General features: G+C 47.5%; 1 protein-coding gene across 1 annotated transcript in view; it reads right to left on the bottom strand.

The window, feature by feature from the left end:
- The window catches only part of prrg2 (proline rich Gla (G-carboxyglutamic acid) 2), a 30,930-nt gene extending 7,237 nt beyond the window's left edge, over positions 1-23,693 (bottom strand). The window contains exons 1-6 of the mRNA XM_072442086.1: positions 23,592-23,693; positions 23,437-23,523; positions 14,460-14,629; positions 6,835-6,862; positions 5,126-5,252; positions 291-434 (exon numbers count right to left, since the gene is read on the bottom strand). Of these exons, the coding sequence (XP_072298187.1) occupies positions 291-434; positions 5,126-5,252; positions 6,835-6,862; positions 14,460-14,629; positions 23,437-23,523; position 23,592 (557 nt within the window). The 5' untranslated portion in view covers positions 23,593-23,693. The remainder of the gene's footprint in view (positions 1-290; positions 435-5,125; positions 5,253-6,834; positions 6,863-14,459; positions 14,630-23,436; positions 23,524-23,591) is intronic.
- Between the last annotated feature and the right edge of the window lie 1,304 nt (positions 23,694-24,997).

Below are 24,997 nucleotides of genomic sequence, written 5' to 3'. Positions count from 1 at the left end.
GATTTTGTGATATCAGCCACTTCAGTTATGTTCCGGTGGTATATCCCATTTAAAAAAAAAAACATTTTACAATACAATTCTTTTACATATATAAACAAATAATAAAATAACATATAAACAAATGATATTGTTTTTAGACAAAACAATTGCCAGGAGGGGCATCACCCCATTGTCCACTTTTGATTGTGCAATGAAAAACCTTGTTTCATTGTACTTTATGCACAAACACAAACACAAACACACCAAACACATTTTTGTTGTGTACTTTTTATTTGTACTTGAGTACTCACCCGGAGTAGGGAGGAGGGGGCGCGTCATGCTGCCCGCTCCTGGTCAGAGCCTCATTGTAGCTGGGTAAAGTTGGACCTGAGATCCCAGCCAGAGGCACCATCTCTGCAGCCGGACAGCCATCTCCTGCCAGCCTCACTGGAGCGCTGCACCCGCACAGACACATTGACGTGAACTCTTCATGTTGAACCAAAGTACGGTTCACGAGTCAAGACGCACTGCGTTTTATTAAAAAGCAGTTTTACCCCCAAATCCCACGAAACCAGGACTAAGATGAGCGAACACAAGCCTGGTGGTGCTAACAGAGCTGACGGTCCATGGCTCTGGTGAAAAACTTGCTCGCTTCACAAGCTAACAAGGCTAACATGGCTAACATGGCTAGCATGGCTAACATGGCTAACATGGCTAACATGGCTAGCATGGCTAGCATGGCTAACATGGCTAACATGGCTAACATGGCTAACAAGGCCAACATGGCTAACATGGCTAACATGGCTAACAAGGCCAACATGGCTAACATGGCTAACATGGCTAACAGACCCGACGTAGCAGCTTTGGGCCGATAAACAAAGCTGGCTGAATTCGGGTGGAGGAGAGATCACCTTACATTGACTGACCAGACTATGTGGGAGGAGAAGGAGGCGCTGCAGACTATGTGGGAGGAGAAGGAGGCACTGCAGACTATGTGGGAGGAGAAGGAGGCACTGCAGACTATGAGGGAGGAGAAGGAGGCGCTGCAGACTATGAGGGAGGAGAAGGAGGCGCTGCAGACTATGTGGGAGGAGAAGGAGGCACTGCAGACTATGTGGGAGGAGAAGGAGGCGCTGCAGACTATGAGGGAGGAGAAGGAGGCGCTGCAGAATATGAGGGAGGAGAAGGAGGCGCTGCAGGCTATGAGGGAGGAGAAGGAGGCGCTGCAGACTATGTGGGAGGAGAAGGAGGCACTGCAGACTATGAGGGAGGAGAAGGAGGCGCTGCAGACTATGAGGGAGGAGAAGGAGGCGCTGCAGACTATGTGGGAGGAGAAGGAGGCGCTGCAGACTATGTGGGAGGAGAAGGAGGCGCTGCAGACTATGAGGGAGGAGAAGGAGGCGCTGCAGACTATGAGGGAGGAGAAGGAGGCGCTGCAGACTATGAGGGAGGAGAAGGAGGCGCTGCAGACTATGAGGGAGGAGAAGGAGGCGCTGCAGACTATGTGGGAGGAGAAGGAGGCGCTGCAGACTATGAGGGAGGAGAAGGAGGCGCTGCAGACTATGAGGGAGGAGAAGGAGGCGCTGCAGACTATGAGGGAGGAGAAGGAGGTGCTGCAGGCTATGAGGGAGGAGAAGGAGGCGCTGCAGACTATGAGGGAGGAGAAGGAGGCGCTGCAGAATATGAGGGAGGAGAAGGAGGCGCTGCAGGCTATGAGGGAGGAGAAGGAGGCGCTGCAGGCTATGAGGGAGGAGAAGGAGGCGCTGCAGGCTATGAGGGAGGAGAAGGAGGCGCTGCAGACTATGAGGGAGGAGAAGGAGGCGCTGCAGACCATGTGGGAAGAGAAGGAGGCGCTGCAGAATATGAGGGAGGAGAAGGAGGCGCTGCAGGCTATGAGGGAGGAGAATGAGGCGCTGCAGACTATTAGGGAGGAGAAGGAGGCGCTGCAGACTATGTGGGAGGAGAAGGAGGCGCTGCAGACTATGTGGGAGGAGAAGGAGGCGCTGCAGGCTATGAGGGAGGAGAAGGAGGCGCTGCAGGCTATGAGGGAGGAGAAGGAGGCGCTGCAGGCTATGAGGGAGGAGAAGGAGGCGCTGCAGGCTATGAGGGAGGAGAAGGAGGCGCTGCAGGCTATGAGGGAGGAGAAGGAGGCGCTGCAGGCTATGAGGGAGGAGAAGGAGGCGCTGCAGGCTATGAGGGAGGAGAAGGAGGCGCTGCAGACTATGTGGGAGGAGAAGGAGGCGCTGCAGAATATGAGGGAGGAGAAGGAGACGCTGCAGACTATGAGGGAGGAGAAGGAGGCGCTGCAGGCTATGAGGGAGGAGAATGAGGCGCTGCAGACTATGAGGGAGGAGAAGGAGGCGCTGCAGACTATGTGGGAGGAGAAGGAGGCGCTGCAGACTATGTGGGAGGAGAAGGAGGCGCTGCAGGCTATGAGGGAGGAGAAGGAGGCGCTGCAGGCTATGAGGGAGGAGAAGGAGGCGCTGCAGACTATGAGGGAGGAGAAGGAGGCGCTGCAGGCTATGAGGGAGGAGAAGGAGGCGCTGCAGACTATGAGGGAGGAGAAGGAGGCGCTGCAGACTATGAGGGAGGAGAAGGAGGCGCTGCAGACTATGAGGGAGGAGAAGGAGGCGCTGCAGACTATGAGGGAGGAGAAGGAGGCGCTGCAGGCTATGAGGGAGGAGAAGGAGGCGCTGCAGACTATGAGGGAGGAGAAGGAGGCGCTGCAGGCTATGAGGGAGGAGAAGGAGGCGCTGCAGGCTATGAGGGAGGAGAAGGAGGCGCTGCAGACTATGAGGGAGGAGAAGGAGGCGCTGCAGAATATGAGGGAGGAGAAGGAGGCGCTGCAGGCTATGAGGGAGGAGAAGGAGGCGCTGCAGACTATGTGGGAGGAGAAGGAGGCGCTGCAGGCTATGAGGGAGGAGAAGGAGGCGCTGCAGGCTATGAGGGAGGAGAAGGAGGCGCTGCAGACTATGAGGGAGGAGAAGGAGGCGCTGCAGACTATGAGGGAGGAGAAGGAGGCGCTGCAGACTATGAGGGAGGAGAAGGAGGTGCTGCAGACTATGAGGGAGGAGAAGGAGGCGCTGCAGGCTATGAGGGAGGAGAAGGAGGCGCTGCAGACTATGAGGGAGGAGAAGGAGGCGCTGCAGGCTATGAGGGAGGAGAAGGAGGCGCTGCAGACTATGAGGGAGGAGAAGGAGGCGCTGCAGGCTATGAGGGAGGAGAAGGAGGCGCTGCAGACTATGAGGGAGGAGAAGGAGGCGCTGCAGGCTATGAGGGAGGAGAAGGAGGCGCTGCAGGCTATGAGGGAGGAGAAGGAGGCGCTGCAGACTATGTGGGAGGAGAAGGAGGCGCTGCAGGCTATGAGGGAGGAGAAGGAGGCTCTGCAGGCTATGAGGGAGGAGAAGGAGGCGCTGCAGGCTATGAGGGAGGAGAAGGAGGCGCTGCAGACTATGTGGGAGGAGAAGGAGGCGCTGCAGGCTATGAGGGAGGAGAAGGAGGCTCTGCAGGCTATGAGGGAGGAGAAGGAGGCGCTGCAGGCTATGAGGGAGGAGAAGGAGGCTCTGCAGGCTATGAGGGAGGAGAAGGAGGCGCTGCAGGCTATGTGGGAGGAGAAGGAGGCGCTGCAGGCTATGAGGGAGGAGAAGGAGGCTCTGCAGGCTATGAGGGAGGAGAAGGAGGCGCTGCAGGCTATGAGGGAGGAGAAGGAGGCTCTGCAGGCTATGAGGGAGGAGAAGGAGGCTCTGCAGGCTATGAGGGAGGAGAAGGAGGCGCTGCAGGCCAAGGCAACGACAATAATATGAACATAAATAAGATCCTGGATTTTGAGTCCAGACTCAGGCTTGTTGGAGTCTCGGGGGGAGAAGATCATCCCTGAGCACATTGATGGCTCAGGAGTTGAAGACCCTCACATGACAATCGAAGAGCACATCGTCATGGCAACAAGACCAGCAGCTGATGAACCACGAGGCCTGATAATGTGATTTATTAACGATCGTGAGAAGGAACGTGTCATGAAGGCTGCAAGGGTTAAAGGAGACCTCTAGGGTTAAGGAGACCTCCAGGGTTAAAGGAGACCTCTAGGGTTAAAGGAGACCTCTAGGGTCAAAGGAGACCTCCAGGGTTAAGGAGACCTCCAGAGTTAAAGGAGACCTCCAGAGTTAAAGGAGACCTCTAGGGTTGAGGAGACCTCTAGGGTTAAGGAGACCTCTAGGGTTAAAGGAGACCTCCAGGGTTAAAGGAGACCTCTAGGGTTAAAGGGTTAGGGTAAGTGTGTCTTCTTTGCTCCATATAATCCATACAAGGTTAGTAATCAGCGCCAAAACTCTAGTGTCTACTCTGTCGACCTGGGCACCATTCTCTGCCCTGACCTCAGCTCTCAATGACACCATTTCACGGTGCATTTGATGTAAGATAAGGGCCAGCTGTTGTAAAGCTATGTGCTCTCCTCTGTACAACAAGCACAGGCCTAGGGAGTCCTCACCGGGGGCGGGGCTTAGCTGCGGGGCGTCCCTCCAGGAGCTGTGCTGGTTATGTTAGCCTCGTTCGCTTGTCAGACAGTCCATTTTCCACTGAGGCCAGTCCACGGTCCGTCAGCTTAGATTGTTTAGCTCCCGAAGCATTTCCTGCACTTTTTCACCGTTTTACTCATCTCTTGCTCCTTGTTTCTTGGATTTTTTAGGGCAAATGTCGACAAAAGAGCAGTCAATGCGTGTGTCTATACCAAAACTGCATTTTTACAAGTTAAACAATCGCTAATTCTAATTAAAACTGCATAGCAAAACATATCCCTGTATTTAGTTGAGGATTGTGGACAGGTAGTTAGGTAAATTGGCCCTGGTAAATGAACGTGAGAATGGTTGTCTGTGAGTCTCTGTGTTAACCCTGTGACGGGCTGGGTGTACCCCCCCTAAGGCCCAAAGGCACTGGGTAGGCTCCTGTGCGACCCCGAGCGGGAACACGCGGTAGGAAATGAATGAATGCGTGGTGGATAATGGATCCTTGTTACTGACATGATCGGGCTCAACATTTGTAGATTCTCTTTGGATATTTGTTTGTATAAGAATGTTATTTCTTTTCCACATGTTTCCTTTGTTAGGGTTGAAGTTCATCTTATGCTGGGTTTTTATGTTGCTTGGGGTCTTACCGTGAGGCTCTGGACTTGTGGCGGGCCTTGTAGCAGTAGACTCCCAGGACAGTGGCGATCACAGCGGACACCAGCAAAGCCACGATTCCCGCCACCAGACCGGAGACGTCCACTTTGGGGGCGTCGCCTGCACAGACAGAAACACGCAGAAAACTCAGAGTATACAGCTAGATGTTACGTTACTTATGTTACTAAGTTACTTTTACCAGTTGAACACAAAGGCCACTGTGACTCAAACCCATACAAAATCATAAAGCGTTATGATAATTAAGATACTGTCCTTGCTCATTAAGGAAAGACACTGCAGTGAATAGGGAAACTATCTTACATTTAGATATTTCAATTTGAATCATCTTCTCCCTCTTTACTTATATAGATGTATTTTAAATATAATGTATTACACATCAGTCTGAAAAATGGACAGCCAGGTGTTCTGTATTTACAGGATGTCCTCTGTGGAATATGAGTAAACTAAATCTTAAGCAAAATAAGCTTGATTTTTAACATTCACTTCTTTTTTTGGGAGTAAAAACTTTTAAAAATCTTGTTAAATACAATATTGTAAAGCTTGGTGCTTGTAGGTGCTACTTTAACGGCAGAGGTCTCATTTATAAAAGAGTACGTGGGGACAAAACCCAAACATTCCGATTGATAGAACCCTCGGTACGCACTCCAGCAGCTCATCTCCTCCTCACGGATGCTTCTCTCCTCCCTGAGCTCAGATCACCTTCTGTCTCGTCTCTGTCCACAGGGGGCAGAGTTTAAGTAACGTGGGAATCAGGTAAGTTCATTTTGGACCCCATTTTGTATGTTTGGACCCTCTATAAATGAGACCCCTGATCTGTACGTCTCGGTGAGAAAACAGCGTTTGAAGTTACATTGTCCCTGAGAAATCTGTGGATGAAGTGGATTAAAGGAGATTTTTTTAATGTATTTTCAGGTACATAGTTTTAAACTCTAACAAAAGTTGCTCATCATTTTAATTTTGTTCATTTTAAACTGCAATATTGAGCTAAAACAGCTTAGTAATACAAACAGGACCATTGACTTCCTGTTCAAAACGGCAGAACTGTCATTTTATCGTGAAAGAAGTGACATTTCACTGTAACAAGCAGCAGATTTTCATTTACATGTTTTTTGTATTGAAAATGTTCTCAATTACATTTTAGAACCGCTTGTCACTCACAGTCTCAATTTTTCATATAATCTCAACTAAGTACAGGCTGTGGGCGGGGATAGGGGGGTAGGTGAAAACCCTTCAGTTTGAGGCCAAAACAGGATTGACTCAAACGTGCAAGAAACAATCCAAATTCAACTGTGAGCAAACTAATGCTGAGGAAACACAAGGTTAAAGACTCACAAGAGCTGATTTAGCAGAATGAATCCCCTTTAAATTAAGTAATAACATATATTTAGGTGCAGATTGGACAGTGTCGAAGTTTCCAGATGAAAGTTTATATGATCAGAGAGCAAACTGTCCCGACTTAAAAGCTCTGATTGAAGGACAGACACCCTCTGCTGGCAGCAAAGTAAAGTACATTAGAAAAATGAGCACCATGGCTGTTATAAACATAAACCTCTTGAATCGTTTGTGTCTATTCTGAAGACAATCTCAGAAAAGTAAACATAGTTTGTTTTTGATGGAGCAAAAAATCACAATGATAGTTATAGTGGTGTAATAAGTGTCTTTTAAGGTTAATGCTCCTTACCTGTGGAGTACGTCTGCCAAAACACGTCCTGAAAGAACATAATTGTAATTAGTAACATTTACAGTTCTATACAGAATAAATCTCTCTTCTGTACTAGACCATTTAAAATGATTACAAGGTTCAAAGTCAGAATGTGGTAAACCATGATTATATCAGAATCAGCATCAGCAAAGGTTTTACTGTCATTGTTGGTGAACAAATGAAGCGTCTGCTGAGACAGAACTTGGTTTATTTGATTAACTCTGGAATGCAGGAAGGAGGTTGCCTTTTGTGAAGGAGATTGTTCCACCATATCTAAATGTATGTATTTTGATTCTGCTGTAATAAACTTCCCTCTAATATGCAGAAGCTAGCGTTAATGAGTTCTTCTTCTGCTAATAACACATCAACCAACACCTGAAGAAACCACACAAACAAGGGAATAACAAGGGACAAACAAGGGACAAACAAGGGACAAAGAAGGGACAAAGAAGGGACAAAGAAGCGGTGGTAAGGTGTAACATATCAATGTATTATACTAATAATAATAGTGAAACAGTAAGGGCTATATTTTCTGGTGACACCAAAAACACCCTTTCTCACGAGGCCCCGCCCGGTGGGCAGGTCTTATCAGAGTAGGATAAATATCTGAGTTCCTGGTCTTGATTTGCAGATTGAGAATGACTCTCGGATGACTGTCGAAACGTTTCGTTTTTTCCTAAAATAAATAAAGATGATAAAGATATCCAGAAGATACAACTGAATATTTTTCTACCATCAACAATCCAAGAGAAAAAGGATACCCCTCTTTTCTTCACAAAAGAAAAGTTCTTTAAATTGACTGGTTATGGCGACGCTTTGAGCTGACGCAGCCTCTGCCAAACCTGGCTTTAAATCATCGTTTGACCCACCTGATCCCAAAGAGGAAGAACAAGGGATCCGTGAACAAGTTCAGGGTTCCCACTCTGAGGTAACCCTGTGGCGGCGATTCAGCTAAATCAGACGTGTCGAACTCCATAGCCACTGGAGCAACAATAAAGTTCCGTATCCCATTAAAGAATATAGGATTGATTGACATCTGGAGGGATGTATACCCATTTTTTCTAATTCGCATACAATTTTACTCCTTTTTTGTTCTCAATAAAGACAGATGTAAAATCACTGACGCAAATACAGGCACAATAGACCTAAGCGATCATGTTCCTGTCTACATTTCTGTAGATTTGGAGGAAAGATGAAGAAACACACTGTGGAGGTTCAATGCAGCTGCTTAATGACCCTAAAAACATTAAGAGTTATCTGGAGGAAAATGATACTACACAGTTCTCCACAGAGACCTAGCATCTATTCTGGAGAAAAGTTATACTCCTCTTTTTACTACTATAAAAAAGATCTTGAAAAATGGAACCTTATAAGCCGAAGGATTTAAACTATAAAAATGTTTATGCCCAGGTATCTATATCTGTTCCATCCCCAAACCGGCTGTTTGATGAGTGGAATAAAACATTCTCAGCATTTGTGTGGCAAGGAAATAAACCTTATATCCATTCAAAACTTTACAATTATGTAACAAAAGGAGGGTTAGATTTGAAAAATGACTTTATTTCAGCTCAGATCAGAGCGTTGCTGATGTGACCCAGAATATGAAGCTCAAAGGAAACATACTGAGAGTCATGTGGTGCCAGGGGTTCCTGTACAGGCCTTATACTGAGAGTCATGTGGTGCCGGGGGTTCCTGTACAGGCCTTATACTGAGAGTCATGTGGTGCCGGGGGTTCCTGTACAGGTCTTATACTGAGAGTCATGAGGTGCCGGGGGTTCCTGTACAGGTCTTATACTGAGAGTAATGTGGTGCCTGAGGTTCCTGTACAGGTCTTATACTGAGAGTAATGTGGTGCCGGGGGTTCCTGTACAGGTCTTATACTGAGAGTCGTGTGGTGCCTGAGGTTCCTGTACAGGTCTTATACTGAGAGTAATGTGGTGCCGGGGGTTCCTGTACAGGTCTTATACTGAGAGTCATGTGGTGCCGGGGGTTCCTGTACAGGTCTTATGCTGAGAGTCATGTGGTGCCGGGGGTTCCTGTACAGGCCTTATACTGAGAGTCATGTAGTGCCTGAGGTTCCTGTACAGGTCTTATACTGAGAGTCATGTGGTGCCTGAGGTTCCTGTACAGGTCTTATACTGAGAGTCATGAGGTGCCGGGGGTTCCTGTACAGGTCTTATACTGAGAGTAATGTGGTGCCTGAGGTTCCTGTACAGGTCTTATACTGAGAGTAATGTGGTGCCGGGGGTTCCTGTACAGGTCTTATACTGAGAGTCGTGTGGTGCCTGAGGTTCCTGTACAGGTCTTATACTGAGAGTAATGTGGTGCCGGGGGTTCCTGTACAGGTCTTATGCTGAGAGTCATGTGGTGCCGGGGGTTCCTGTACAGGCCTTATACTGAGAGTCATGTGGTGCCTGAGGTTCCTGTACAGGTCTTATACTGAGAGTCATGTGGTGCTGGGGGTTCCTGTACAGGTCTTATACTGAGAGTCATGTGGTGCCTGAGGTTCCTGTACAGGTCTTATACTGAGAGTCATGTGGTGCTGGGGGTTCCTGTACAGGTCTTATACTGAGAGTCATGTGGTGCCTGAGGTTCCTGTACAGGTCTTATACTGAGAGTCATGTGGTGCCTGAGGTTCCTGTACAGGTCTTATACTGAGAGTCATGTGGTGCCTGAGGTTCCTGTACAGGTCTTATACTGAGAGTCATGTGGTGCTGGGGGTTCCTGTACAGGTCTTATACTGAGAGTCATGTGGTGCCTGAGGTTCCTGTACAGGTCTTATACTGAGAGTCATGTGGTGCCGGGGGTTCCTGTACAGGTCTTATACTGAGAGTCATGTGGTGCCTGAGGTTCCTGTACAGTTCTTATACTGAGAGTCATGTGGTGCCTGAGGTTCTTGTACAGGTCTTATACTGAGAGTCATGTGGTGCCGGGGGTTCCTGTACAGGTCTTATACTGAGAGTCATGTGGTGCCGGGGGTTCCTGTACAGGTCTTATACTGAGAGTCATGTGGTGCCTGAGGTTCCTATACAGGTCTTATACTGAGAGTCATGTGGTGCCGGGGGTTCCTGTACAGGTCTTATACTGAGAGTCATGTGGTGCCTGAGGTTCCTGAACAGGTCTTATACTGAGAGTCATGTGGTGCCGGGGGTTCCTGTACAGGCCTTATACTGAGAGTAATGTGGTGCCGGGGGTTCCTGTACAGGTCTTATACTGAGAGTCATGTGGTGCCGGGGGTTCCTGTACAGGCCTTATACTGAGAGTCATGTGGTGCCTGAGGTTCCTGTACAGGTCTTATACTGAGAGTCATGTGGTGCCGGGGGTTCCTGTACAGGTCTTATACTGAGAGTCATGTGGTGGCAGGGGTTCCTGTACAGGTCTTATACTGAGAGTCATGTGGTGCCGGGGGTTCCTGTACAGGTCTTATACTGAGAGTCATGTGGTGCCGGGGGTTCCTGTACAGGTCTCATACTGAGAGTCATGTGGTGCCGGGGGTTCCTGTACAGGTCTTATACTGAGAGTAATGTGGTGCCGGGGGTTCCTGTACAGGTCTTATACTGAGAGTCATGTGGTGCCGGGGGTTCCTGTACAGGTCTTATACTGAGAGTCATGTGGTGCCGGGGGTTCCTGTACAGGTGTTATACTGAGAGTCATGTGGTGCCTGAGGTTCCTGTACAGGTCTTATACTGAGAGTCATGTGGTGCCAGGGGTTCCTGTACAGGCCTTATACTGAGAGTAATGTGGTGCCGGGGGTTCCTGTACAGGTCTTATACTGAGAGTCATGTGGTGCCGGGGGTTCCTGTACAGGTCTTATACTGAGAGTCATGTGGTGCCGGGGGTTCCTGTACAGGTCTTATACTGAGAGTCATGTGGTGCCGGGGGTTCCTGTACAGGTCTCATACTGAGAGTCATGTGGTGCCGGGGGTTCCTGTACAGGTCTTATACTGAGAGTAATGTGGTGCCGGGGGTTCCTGTACAGGTCTTATACTGAGAGTCATGTGGTGCCGGGGGTTCCTGTACAGGTCTTATACTGAGAGTCATGTGGTGCCGGGGGTTCCTGTACAGGTCTTATACTGAGAGTCATGTGGTGCCTGAGGTTCCTGTACAGGTCTTATACTGAGAGTCATGTGGTGCCAGGGGTTCCTGTACAGGCCTTATACTGAGAGTAATGTGGTGCCGGGGGTTCCTGTACAGGTCTTATACTGAGAGTCATGTGGTGCCGGGGGTTCCTGTACAGGTCTTATACTGAGAGTCATGTGGTGCCGGGGGTTCCTGTACAGGTCTTATACTGAGAGTCATGTGGTGCCGGGGGTTCCTGTACAGGTCTCATACTGAGAGTCATGTGGTGCCGGGGGTTCCTGTACAGGTCTTATACTGAGAGTAATGTGGTGCCGGGGGTTCCTGTACAGGTCTTATACTGAGAGTCATGTGGTGCCGGGGGTTCCTGTACAGGTCTTATACTGAGAGTCATGTGGTGCCGGGGGTTCCTGTACAGGTCTTATACTGAGAGTCATGTGGTGCCTGAGGTTCCTGTACAGGTCTTATACTGAGAGTCATGTGGTGCCAGGGGTTCCTGTACAGGCCTTATACTGAGAGTAATGTGGTGCCGGGGGTTCCTGTACAGGTCTTATACTGAGAGTCATGTGGTGCCGGGGGTTCCTGTACAGGTCTTATACTGAGAGTCATGTGGTGCCGGGGGTTCCTGTACAGGTCTTATACTGAGAGTCATGTGGTGCCGGGGGTTCCTGTACAGGTCTTATACTGAGAGTAATGTGGTGCCTGAGGTTCCTGTACAGGTCTTATACTGAGAGTCATGTGGTGCCGGGGGTTCCTGTACAGGTCTTACTGCAGATGACAGACGCTTGAGTCATGAGGAGGAGGTGGAGAATCCTTGGGTGAAATCTGTTCTTACAACATGGAAGGAGCTGATCAAAACATACAAACTGAACAAAGATGTTACAATCTTAAACTGGTTGTCTTCACACCTACAGCTCAGACTCAAGGTTTAAAGTCTGGACAACAAAAGGTCTAAAGGTCTTTCACCAGATTGTAAAGGAGAATCATCTGAAGAACTTTGATGAGGTGAAAGAATCCTTTGACTTAGAGGAACAGGACTTTTATAGGTTTTTACTAATAAGGAGTTATTATAAGCAAGAAATTAAACCGAGTAATGACAATCATAGCTATTAGACTGAAACATTGAATGTATTTAAATGTATTTGGGCCTCAGGACTCCTGCCATGGATCCAATCGGCAAATATCTCTGGAGCCTCCTCCTGAAGGCAGCAAAAAGGCCCTCACAAAAAATGACACAAAATACACCAACATCAAATATTGAACAGACATTATATTGGATTTTAGAAACAATTCAAATGAGCAAATCCGACATTTTTTGGCAAATTTCGAAAAAAATTTGGTTCATATGTGTTTTAGTTTCGATTGTTTTATTAGATCTCTTTTATATTTTTATCTCTCTTGGTCTTAATTTAATCTTAACATATCTTAATTTATTTTGTATCAAATAGAACTGACCTGAGATTCAAGGTCTTGATTACAAAAGGTCTGGTTTTTTACTAGATTCTAAAAGATTGTCACATGAAAAGCTTCGATATGTCGAGAGAATCCTTTGCCTTGGAGAAAACAGGGAGCGTGCTGATAGTGAACACGAGCGTGCTGAGAGTGAACACGAGCGTGCTGAGAGTGAACACGAGCGTGCTGAGAGTGAACACGAGCGTGCTGAGAGTGAACACGAGCGTGCTGATAGTGAACACGAGCGTGCTGAGAGTGAACACGAGCGTGCTGAGAGTGAACACGAGCGTGCTGATAGTGAACACGAGCGTGCTGATAGTGAACACGAGAGTGCTGAGAGTGAACACGAGCGTGCTGAGAGTGAACACGAGCGTGTTGAGAGTGAACACGAGAGTGCTGAGAGTGAACACGAGTGTGCTGAGAGTGAACACGAGCGTGCTGAGAGTGAACACGAGCGTGCTGAGAGTGAACACGAGCGTGCTGATAGTGAACACGAGCGTGCTGATAGTGAACACGAGAGTGCTGAGAGTGAACACGAGCGTGCTGATAGTGAACACGAGCGTGCTGAGAGTGAACACGAGTGTGCTGAGAGTGAACACGAGCGTGTTGAGAGTGAACACGAGCGTGCTGAGAGTGAACACGAGAGTGCTGAGAGTGAACACGAGCGTGCTGAGAGTGAACACGAGCGTGTTGAGAGTGAACACGAGAGTGCTGAGAGTGAACACGAGCGTGCTGAGAGTGAACACGAGAGTGCTGAGAGTGAACACGAGCGTGCTTAGAGTGAACACGAGCGTGCTGAGAGTGAACACGAGTGTGCTGAGAGTGAACACGAGCGTGCTTAGAGTGAACACGAGCGTGCTGAGAGTGAACACGAGAGTGCTGAGAGTGAACACGAGCGTGCTGAGAGTGAACACGAGAGTGCTGAGAGTGAACACGAGAGTGCTGAGAGTGAACACGAGCGTGTTGAGAGTGAACACGAGAGTGCTGAGAGTGAACACGAGCGTGCTGAGAGTGAACACGAGCGTGCTGAGAGTGAACACGAGAGTGCTGAGAGTGAACACGAGCGTGCTGAGAGTGAACACGAGCGTGCTGAGAGTGAACACGAGAGTGCTGAGAGTGAACACGAGAGTGCTGAGAGTGAACACGAGAGTGCTGAGAGTGAACACGAGCGTGTTGAGAGTGAACACGAGAGTGCTGAGAGTGAACACGAGAGTGCTGAGAGTGAACACGAGAGTGCTGAGAGTGAACACGAGCGTGCTGAGAGTGAACACGAGAGTGCTGAGAGTGAACACGAGAGTGCTGAGAGTGAACACGAGAGTGCTGAGAGTGAACACGAGCGTGCTGAGAGTGAACACGAGCGTGCTGAGAGTAAACACGAGCGTGTTGAGAGTGAACACGAGCGTGTTGAGAGTGAACACGAGCGTGATGAGAGTGAACACGAGCGTGCTGAGAGTGAACACGAGCGTGCTGAGAGTGAACACGAGCGTGCTGAGAGTGAACACGAGCGTGATGATAGTGAACACGAGCGTGCTGATAGTGAACACGAGCGTGCTGAGAGTGAACACGAGCGTGCTGAGAGTGAACACGAGCGTGCTGAGAGTGAACACGAGCGTGCTGATAGTGAACACGAGCGTGCTGAGAGTGAACACGAGCGTGCTGATAGTGAACACGAGCGTGCTGAGAGTGAACACGAGCGTGATGAGAGTGAACACGAGCGTGCTGAGAGTGAACACGAGCGTGCTGAGAGTGAACACGAGCGTGCTGAGAGTGAACACGAGCGTGATGATAGTGAACACGAGCGTGCTGATAGTGAACACGAGCGTGCTGAGAGTGAACACGAGCGTGCTGAGAGTGAACACGAGCGTGCTGAGAGTGAACACGAGCGTGCTGATAGTGAACACGAGCGTGCTGAGAGTGAACACGAGCGTGCTGAGAGTGAACACGAGCGTGCTGAGAGTGAACACGAGCGTGCTGAGAGTGAACACGAGCGTGTTGAGAGTGAACACGAGCGTGTTGAGAGTGAACTTAAGCATGCTGAGAGTGTGTGTGTGTGTGTGTGTGTGGGAGCATGTTACCGTCTGAACGGGGTCCTCAAAGATTTCGCGGGCCTCCTCATAGCTGCACAGCTCCTCCACACACTCCCTCTGCAGATCGTCCGCCACCAGCAGCTCAAAGTCCCAACTGTTGTAGAGCAGCGAGCGGGAGAGGAAGGAGCTGGCCTCCTGTGGGTCCAGGCTCAGCACACCTGAACACACACACACACAGACACACACACACAGACACACACGCAAACACACACACACACACACAGAGGCACACACACACGGACACACAGACACACACACAAACACACATACACACACACACACACATACACACACATACATACACACACACACACACACATATACACACACACACACATACACACACACACACACACACACATGCAAACACACACACACACACACACAAACAGACCTGTTAAAGTGTGCAGGAGGAAATATGCACTTCAGAACTTGTAAAGGAATAAACTACAGAAGAGGGGGAAAGTAGGGACATTTTTGTTGACCTTCCGGCTTTCAGATAAAATGGCCCAGAATTCCACTACCAGTACTTTTAACTCCATTCCAAAAACAGTCTGGACACTAAGCTTCAGCGCCAGCCCCCACATCCCTCTCCAGCACAGGTTCCGCAGCCCCCACATCCCTCTCCAGCACAGGTACCGCAGCCCCCACATCCCTCTCCAGCACAGGTTCCGCAGCCCCCACATCCCTCTCCAGCACAGGTACCGCAGCCCCCACATCCCTCTCCAGCACAGGTTCCGCAGCCCCCACATCCCTCTCCAGCACAGGTACCGCAGCCCCCACATCCCTCTCCAGCACAGGTACCGCAGCCCCCACATCCCTCTCCAGCACAGGTACCGCAGCCCCCACATCCCTCTCCAGCACAGGTACCGCAGCCCCCACATCCCCGTCCAGCACAGGTACCGCAGCCCCCACATCCCCCTCCAGCACAGGTACCGCAGCCCCCACATCCCCCTCCAGCACAGGTACCACAGCCCCCACATCCCTCTCCAGCACAGGTACCGCAGCCCCCACATCCCTCTCCAGCACAGGTACCGCTCCCGCTCAAGCTCCAGCTCAAGTTCCGCCTCAAGCTCCGGCACAAGCTACGGAGGAGCAAGATAGACCCTGCAATTATGGCTGCTTTGCTGTAGATAACTGACAGGGTTACAAAGGCAGTGGGTGCAAAGAACTGAACACCCGAGCAACAGCAGCGGGAATGAGATCTGTAAATTGGAAGGACACATACATTACATTACATTACAAGCTAAAGTGGCACACTTGACAAACCAGGTACTTGCACTGACTAAACAAGTGGAGGACCTCGAGAATCGTTGTCAGAGATTAAATCTGCGGGTTGTCGGTATTCCAGAGGACACTAAGGGCACAGCTGTCTTTCTGATCTATTTTATGGTCAGTCTGTGGGCTCTTTGCATGTCTTAGGCATGATGATTTTTTTGGCAATTACAGTAGTTTGTTCTGTTCTGTTGATATGGTTCCTGTGTGTTGTGTTCGAAGAACGATTTCAACATGGTTAATACAATGGCATCAGAAAAATTACAATTAGCATATTTTAATGTTAATTGCACAATGAGTCCAATTAAGCCGTAAAATATACTAATATAGATCAGAAAAGAAAAAATAGCTATTATATACCTAAAAGAAACCCATTTAAATGACTTGACCTACATTAGGTTCTAACAGACTTTACTACTCCTCATACAGGGGCAAACATAAGAGGGGCGTGGCCATATTGATCTCAAGCAGAATAGTCTTTGAACAGAGTTTTGAACACAAAGATAAAGATGGCAGATTTGTACTGGTCAAAGGAACTTTTAATGGAAGCGTGTTTACTTTGATAAATGTAAGTTGATTGCAAACCACTCTGAGAAAACCCTTGTCCGTGGCCGAGACTGGAACTTACATGTTAAGCCAGCATTAGATATACTCTCAAAGTACTGGTAAATGTATAAATAATGAGTTTCACAAATTAATAGATAATTTATTCATATATATCTGGAAAGAGATGAATCCTAATGTCCACCAATATACACATTTTTCCAATCCGCATAAGCTCTATACTAGAATAGACTACTTTTTTATTTTCAACAAAGATACAAAAAGTACAGACGTAGACACAGGTACAATCGATCTAATTGATTATGCTCCTATTTACATTACTGTAGATCTGGAATAGAAAAAATAGACACATTGGAGATTTAATTCTGGTCTACTCAATAACCCACAATTTATAAAACTGATGTTGACAAGCTGTTGTCATGCATTTATCTTGTTTATATTGATGATATGGAACATATGTGCTTCCTCATGATGTGTGATCTGGTGCAGTCTTAAAGCTGACATCAGGCCATTACATCAGACCCAAGCAACAGCTTAACCACAGTTCACTGTGGGAGGACGGACTCAGGAGCAAGAGAATACAACGAGCTACTGTTTCGCCTGTTTTCCCTCTACGCACCAAATAAAGACCTTGAGAACGATCCTCGCCTCTCCTAGTCTATTATTGTGATAAAATGTAAATATATGATTATATTTGTGTGTTAAAAGTTATCTGCATCATTAGCCTGGGGGGAGGGAAAGGCATGTATTTCTAATAACATGTGTGAAGATGTTGTAGAAGCAGCCGTGAGGAATGTTCCTCCCATCCTGGGGACCAGATGGGTAGAACATTCACCAAGGTTTCTATCTCTAAAGATAATACCAAAGAGTCGTAAAAGACAAGTGCCTTGATGTGAAGCTGACCAATGAGAAATGTGACCCGCCTCCTTTTTATGTGTGATTTTAATAAAATGACTTGTAAGAGGGAGGAACGCTGAGAGTGATTTTGGAAAGTCGTTCAGGTTGCTTACAACATCTTGACGCGGCTAAGCCTTCCTCTCCCTTGCAAGCCACACAAAAGACTGACGTTTCTGTGTCGTTTAATATTCTAAGTTGAATTATGTTCTCTGACTGTTAAGTAATAGCATTGATTCATGTGTAATTTCTTGACAATTATAGATCTGGCCTCACAGGAAATAATACAAATAAACAACAAACATTGAAAGTAGTTCAAATTGTTCCAAATTATTAGCTTGGAAGCTTGGAAAAGAGACAGAGAGAACCATTTTTAAAATATGAGATAGGCAGAATAATGTAATTTTAACCAAAAAAGACCAAAAACAATCCTTTTACAAAAACATTTTCAAACATAATCTAGGAAACATAGAAGAAAAACATAAATGTTCTGGATACTCCAAATTTACCTGCCACGACCAAAGAGCTAAGCAAAAAATTACAAACAGAGACTACAGCGCCCTCTGCTGAGAAAGTGTTCGGCTGCAGACTTCCATCTCTGCAGGACCTGGACGTCTCCAGGACTCTGGGACGAGCAGGTCTGATCACTGCTGACCCTTCTCACCCTGGACATGGACTATTTGAGCCACTCCCCTCAGGCAGGAGGCCACTCCCCTCAGTCAGGCAGGAGGCCACTCCCCTCAGGCAGGAGGCCACTCCCCTCAGACAGGAGGCCACTCCCCTCATGCAAGACGCCACTCCCCTCAGGCAGGAGGCCACTCCCCTCAGACAGGAGGCCACTCCCCTCAAGCAGGAGGCCACTCCCCTCAGACAGGAGGCCACTCCCCTCAGACAGGAGGCCACTCCCCTCAAGCAGGAGGCCACTCCCCTCAGACAGGAGGCCACTCCCCTCAAGCAGGAGGCCACTCCCCTCAGACAGGAGGCCACTCCCCTCATGCAAGAGGCCACTCCCCTCAGACAGAGTCCACTCCCCTCAGGCAGGAGGACACTCCCCTCTGGCAGGAGGCCACTCCCCTCATGCAAGACGCCACTCCCCTCAAGCAGGAGGCCACTCCCCTCAGACAGAGTCCACTCCCCTCAGGCAGGAGGACACTCCTCTCAGGCAGGAGGCCACTCCCCTCTGGCAGGAGTCCACTCCCCTCAGGCAGGAGGACACTCCTCTCAGGCAGGAGGCCACTCCCCTCTGGCAGGAGGCCACTCCCCTCAGGCAGGAGGTCACTCCCCTCTGGCAGGAGGCCACTCCCCTCAGGCAGGAGGCCACTCCCCTCTGGCAGGAGGCTACGGTCCATCCGGACCAGAACCTCTCGTCATAAGAACAGTTTCTTTCCCTCTGCTCTTGGACTCATGAACACTTCCTCAACACTGTCACTTCGACCATTATTTAATCACCCTCAGCACTGTTCACTGTAAATATGTGTACATATTAAGAATATTTTATTTTTTATCGTAGCCTATTTATCGTTGCCTTGTTTATCCCAAGGAGGTTTTTTGTAGTTTTTCTTGGCAGAGAAGGAGGGTCTAAGGACAGGGGACCCTGGGACATCGCCCCTCGTCCCCATGGACACTGTTTAATCCGTTTTTCACTGTCGACCTCCGAGACAACTGCTGTTGTGATTTTGGGCTTTGAATTGAATCCTGTTGCAGATTTTATTGTTTTTCTTTTTGACTTATACAGGTTGTTTTATCATTGTTCATTGTTTTACATTGCATCGAATCACCAAAGCAAGTTCTTATGTTTGTGAATTCTGTTCTTTGACAATGGCAATAAACCTTTTCTGATTCTCATTCGGAAGTTCCATATTTCTGGCATGTTACACCTTGCCTGGGACAACAGTTGAACTAGCTAAGCTACAGCTACTACTGTCCTTTTACAGAAATGCAGGTTAATATGCACTGTCCTAGTTCAAATAAACTAATAATGATAATCATCCAATTCAAAACCCTACAACTATTCAAAGAAAAGGGAGGTTGGTACAATAGAGTTCCACAAAATACAAAAATGCAGGCACTACGAGAATAAAGTCATAACATTACAGACATTAAAGTCGTCATTTTATAAGATTAAAGTCAAAAGCAATTAATTCATTATTTGTATTATAGTGTGTAATGTGAAGTGTATAGCGTATGGTGCATATAATGTGTAGTGTGTAGTTAGTGTGTAGTGTATAGAGTGTAGTGTATAGTGTGTAGTTAGTGTGTAGTGTGTAGTTAGTGTGTAGTGTATAGAGTGTAGTGTATAGTGTGTAGTTAGTGTGTAGTGTGTAGTTAGTGTGTAGTGTATAGAGTGTAGTGTATAGTGTGTAGTTAGTGTGTAGTGTGTAGTTAGTGTGTAGTGTATAGAGTGTAGTTAGTGTGTAGTGTGTAGTGTGTAGTGTATAGTGTGTAGTTAGTGTGTAGTGTGTAGTTAGTGTGCAGTGTGTAGTGTGTAGTTAGTGTGCAGTGTATAGTGTGTAGAGTATAGTGTGTAGTTAGTGTGTAGTGTGTAGTTAGTGTGCAGTGTATAGTGTGTCGTGTATAGTGTGTAGTTAGTGTGTAGTGTGTAGTGTATAGTGTGTAGTTAGTGTGTAGTTAGTGTAGTTAGTGTGTAGTGTGTAGTGTGTAGTGTATAGTGTGTAGTGTGTAGTGTATAGTGTGCAGTGTATAGTGTGTAGTTAGTTTGTAGTGTATAGTGTGTAGTGTATAGTGTGTAGTTAGTGTGTAGTGTGTTGTGTGTAGTGTATAGTGTGTAGTTAGTGTGCAGTGTGTAGTGTGTAGTTAGTGTGCAGTGTATAGTGTGTAGAGTATAGTGTGTAGTTAGTGTGTAGTGTGTAGTTAGTGTGCAGTGTATAGTGTGTCGTGTATAGTGTGTAGTTAGTGTGTAGTGTGTAGTGTATAGTGTGTAGTTAGTGTGTAGTTAGTGTAGTTAGTGTGTAGTGTGTAGTGTGTAGTGTATAGTGTGTAGTGTGTAGTGTATAGTGTGCAGTGTATAGTGTGTAGTTAGTTTGTAGTGTATAGTGTGTAGTGTATAGTGTGTAGTTAGTGTGTAGTGTGTTGTGTGTAGTGTATAGTGTGTAGTTAGTGTGTAGTGTATAGTGTGTAGTGTGTAGTTAGTGTGTAGTGTGTAGTGTGTAGTGCATAGTGTGTAGTTAGTGTGTAGTGTGTAGTGAGTGTGTAGTGTGTAGTGTGTAGTGTTTAGTGTGTAGTGTGTAGTTAGTGTGTAGTTAGTGTGTAGTGTATAGTGTGTAGTGTATAGTGTGTAGTGTGTAGTTAGTGTGTAGTGTGTAGTGTATAGTGTGTAGTTAGTGTGTAGTGTATAGTGTGTAGTGTGTAGTTAGTGTGTAGTGTATAGTGTGTAGTTAGTGTGTAGTGTATAGTGTGTAGTCAGTGTGTAGTGTGTAGTTAGTGTGTAGTGTGTAGTTAGTGTGTAGTGTGTAGTTAGTGTGTAGTTAGTGTGTAGTGTGTAGTTAGTGTGTAGTGTATAGTGTGTAGTTAGTGTGTAGTTAGTGTGTAGTTAGTGTGTAGTGTGTAGTTAATGTGTAGTGTATAGTGTGTAGTTAGTGTGTAGTTGGTGTGTAGTGTGTAGTTAGTGTGTAGTTAATGTGTAGTGTATAGTGTGTAGTTAGTGTGTAGTTGGTGTGTAGTGTGTAGTTAGTGTGTAGTTAGTGTGTAGTGTATAGTGTGTAGTCAGTGTGTAGTTAGTGTGTAGTGTGTAGTTAGTGTGTAGTGTGTAGTTAGTGTGTAGTTAGTGTGTAGTTAGTGTGTAGTGTGTAGTTAGTGTGTAGTGTATAGTGTGTAGTTAGTGTGTAGTTGGTGTGTAGTGTGTAGTTAGTGTGTAGTGTGTAGTTAGTGTGTAGTTAGTGTGTAGTTGGTGTGTAGTGTGTAGTTAGTGTGTAGTGTGTAGTTAGTGTGTAGTTAGTGTGTAGTTAGTGTGTAGTTAGTGTGTAGTGTGTAGTGTGTAGTTAGTGTGTAGTTAGTGTGTAGTGTGTAGTTAGTGTGTAGTGTGTAGTTAGTGTGTAGTTAGTGTGTAGTTAGTGTGTAGTTAGTGTGTAGTGTATAGTGTGTAGTTAGTGTGTAGTTGGTGTGTAGTGTGTAGTTATTGTGCAGTGTGTACTTAGTGTGTAGTTAGTGTGTAGTTAGTGTGTAGTGTATAGTGTGTAGTTAGTGTGTAGTTAGTGTGCAGTTAGTGTGTAGTTAGTGTGTAGTGTATAGTGTGTAGTTAGTGTGTAGTGTATAGTGTGCAGTTAGTGTGTAGTTAGTGTGTAGTGTATAGTGTGTAGTTAGTGTGTAGTTAGTGTGCAGTTAGTGTGTAGTTAGTGTGTAGTGTATAGTGTGTAGTTAGTGTGTAGTGTATAGTGTGCAGTTAGTGTGTAGTTAGTGTGTAGTGTATAGTGTGTAGTTAGTGTGTAGTTAGTGTGCAGTTAGTGTGTAGTTAGTATGTAGTGTATAGTGTGTAGTTAGTGTGTAGTGTATAGTGTGCAGTTAGTGTGTAGTTAGTGTGTAGTGTATACACCGGGGACACATCGCACATGAACACTCAGGGAGAGTTGATCAAAGTGCAGAGTTTTACAGAAGCTGTGAGAAGTCAAGTCCAGTCCGACTGTGATGGTGAATGTGTCTCCAGGCTCACACCGGATCCTGCTGGAGCTTCATCCAAACAGCCTCATTCTCCTGCAGCGACTGCTTGGGCTGAAATGATGCTTGACCAGAAAGTTCCCCTGTGGAACACGTATCCCGCCGGATCAATGATGTGTCTGCTAATACTGAACAAGTGGTGAACAAAATGAAAGGTGCTGGTCACTTTGCAGCTGGATGAGATGACAGACGTGAGTGGACAAGCTCAGCTCCTGTTCTTCGTGCATTACAAAGATGTGTCGGACATAAAGGAGCATATCTTATTTTGCAAAACGCTGCCAGGAAAGACAACTGGGGAAGAATTGTTCCAGGTCATTGACCATCTTTTTCAAAGAGCATGATCTGCAGTGGAAAACCTGCAGCCACATCTGTGCTGACGGCTGCGATGACGGGGCGTGAAAGGACTGTTTGGACACGTGAAAAAGGTAAATCCCGACATTAAATGGATGCATTGTATTATTCATCCAGAAGCATTGGCTAGCAAGATTTAAGCCCTGATTTAAGTTCTGTTATGGATGAAGATGCTGTGAAGATGATACATTTCATCCAATCTCCGCCATTGAATCACAGACTGTTTGAAACTCTTTGTCATGAGAACGGCACAGAGCACGATCAGTTATTACTTCACACAGACATTCGCTCGCTGTCTCGTGGGAAGTAGTGAGTAGTGAGTAGTGTGTAGTGTGTAGTGTGTAGTGTGCAGTGAGTAGTGTGCAGTGTGCAGTGAGTAGTGTGCAGTGTGCAGTGTGCAGTGTGTAGTGTGTAGTGTGTAGTGTGCAGTGTGCAGTGTGCAGTGTGCAGTGTGCAGTGTGTAGTGTGTAGTGTGCAGTGAGTAGTGTGCAGTGAGTAGTGTGCAGTGAGTAGTGAGTAGTGAGTAGCGAGTAGTGTGTAGTGTGTAGTGTGTAGTGTGTAGTGTGTAGTGTGTAGTGTGCAGTGAGCAGTGTGCAGTGAGTAGTGTGCAGTGAGTAGTGAGTAGTGAGTAGCGAGTAGTGTGTAGTGTGTAGTGTGCAGTGAGTAGTGTGTAGTGTGTACTGTGTAGTGTGCAGTGAGTAGTGTGTAGTGTGTAGTGTGTAATGTGTAGTGTGTAGTGTGTAGTGTGTAGTGTGTAGTGTGCAGTGAGTAGTGTGTAGTGTGTAGTGTGTAGTGTGTAGTGTGTAGTGTGCAGTGTGTAGTGTGTAGTGTGCAGTGAGTAGTGTGCAGTGAGTAGTGAGTAGTGAGTAGCGAGTAGTGTGTAGTGTGTAGTGTGTAGTGTGTAGTGTGTAGTGTGTAGTGTGCAGTGAGCAGTGTGCAGTGAGTAGTGAGTAGTGAATAGTGTGTAGTGTATAGTGTGTAGTGTGCAGTGAGTAGTGTGTAGTGTGTACTGTGTAGTGTGCAGTGAGTAGTGTGTAGTGTGTAGTGTGTAATGTGTAGTGTGTAGTGTGTAGTGTGTAGTGTGCAGTGAGTAGTGTGTAGTGTGTAGTGTGTAGTGTGCAGTGAGTAGTGTGTAGTGTGTAGTGTGTAGTGTGCAGTGAGTAGTGTGTAGTGTGTAGTGTGTTGCAGGCTGCAGCAGGAGCAGACGTACCTGAAGCGCGTCTGTGCAGCACCGAGCAGCATGCGCACTGCAGCAGGCCCAGCGCGGTCCACAGAAGCCCCTCCGCCCAGGCGCTCACTGAGGACGCAGAGCATCAGCTTAGCACAAATGTGAGAAGAGTCATCTGTAATAAAAACACAACTTACTGTCTTGTTCTGCCCAAGCGCCTCAACAACACAACACAGTTACACAACACAGTTCTCTGGAGCAAACAGACACACACAGTTTGAGGCACTTCTAGTTCTTGTTGTGGAGCTACTTCCGCACGTTAACGCTCATCAAACCTGTTGGACCACATGCCTGAACCAGTGACGCGCACTGGCCCCGGAGCACCACCGCCTCCAAGACGCACCCGGAACAGTGTGTGTGTGTGTGTGTGTGTGTGTGTGTGTCTGTGTGTGTTGTGTATGTGTATATGTGTGTGTGTGTGTGTTGTGTATATGTATGTGTGTGTGTGTGTGTGTGTATATGTGTGTGTGTTGTGTATATGTGTGTGTGTTGTGTATATGTGTGTGTGTGTGTGTGTGTGTCTGTGTGTGTGTGTGTGTGTGTGTGTGTCAATATTTTGTGTGGACAAAAGTGGAACCTTGGCTCGATTACCCACTGTGAGCATGCCTTCTTTTAAATCTACACATATTTGTGTACATGTAAACACATGTAAGGAAAGTTTATTTGTGTCGCACATTTCATACACAAGAAGATTCAGAGTGCTTCACACAACTAGAAAAAATCCATTCAAATCACAAAGAAAAGACAGAAATCACAAAACAGTTTAAGACAAAATATAAGAGTGCAAAGACCTGTCCTGACTCTGGCACCAGCAGGAGGCCGGTCCATGTTTAGTCCTGCTCTGGCACCAGCAGGAGGCCGGTCCGTGTTTAGTCCTGGCTCTGGCACCAGCAGGAGGCCGGTCCATGTTAAGTCCTGACTCTGGCACCAGCAGGAGGCCGGTCCATGTTTAGTCCTGATTCTGGAACCAGCAGGAGGCCGGTCGATGTTTAGTCCTGACTCTGGCACCAGCAGGAGGCCGGTCCATGTTTAGTCCTGGCTCTGGCACCAGCAGGAGGCCGGTCCATGTTAAGTTCTGACTATGGCACCAGCAGGAGGCCGGTCCATGTTTAGTCCTGACTCTGGCACCAGCAGGAGGCCGGTCCATGTTAAGTCCTGACTCTGGCACCAGCAGGAGGCCGGTCCATGTTTAGTCCTGACTCTGGCACCAGCAGGAGGCCGGTCCATGTTTAGTCCTGACTCTGGCACCAGCAGGAGGCCGGGCCATGTTTAGTCCTGACTCTGGCACCAGCAGGAGGCCGGTCCATGTTTAGTCCTGACTCTGGCACCAGCAGGAGGACGGCCACTGAGGTCCTCAGAGTCTGAGATGGTTCATGTGGCACTAACACGTCTGAGATGTACTTGCTGGACTCTGGCTCCAGCACCTCCCTCTAAAAGCAGGAGGACTCTGGCTCCAGCACCTCCCTCTCAAAGCAGGAGGACTCTGGCTCCAGGACCTCCCTCTCAAAGCAGGAGGACTCTGGCTCCAGCACCTCCCTCTCAA

Source organism: Eucyclogobius newberryi, unplaced genomic scaffold (genome assembly GCF_026437365.1).
Source record: "Eucyclogobius newberryi isolate DKJ021-1_F unplaced genomic scaffold, fEucNew1.0.hap1 SCAF_13, whole genome shotgun sequence".
Classification (NCBI taxonomy): domain Eukaryota; kingdom Metazoa; phylum Chordata; class Actinopteri; order Gobiiformes; family Gobiidae; genus Eucyclogobius; species Eucyclogobius newberryi.
Note: the sequence above shows the minus strand (reverse complement) of the source record. Positions and strands in the feature narration are given on the sequence as shown.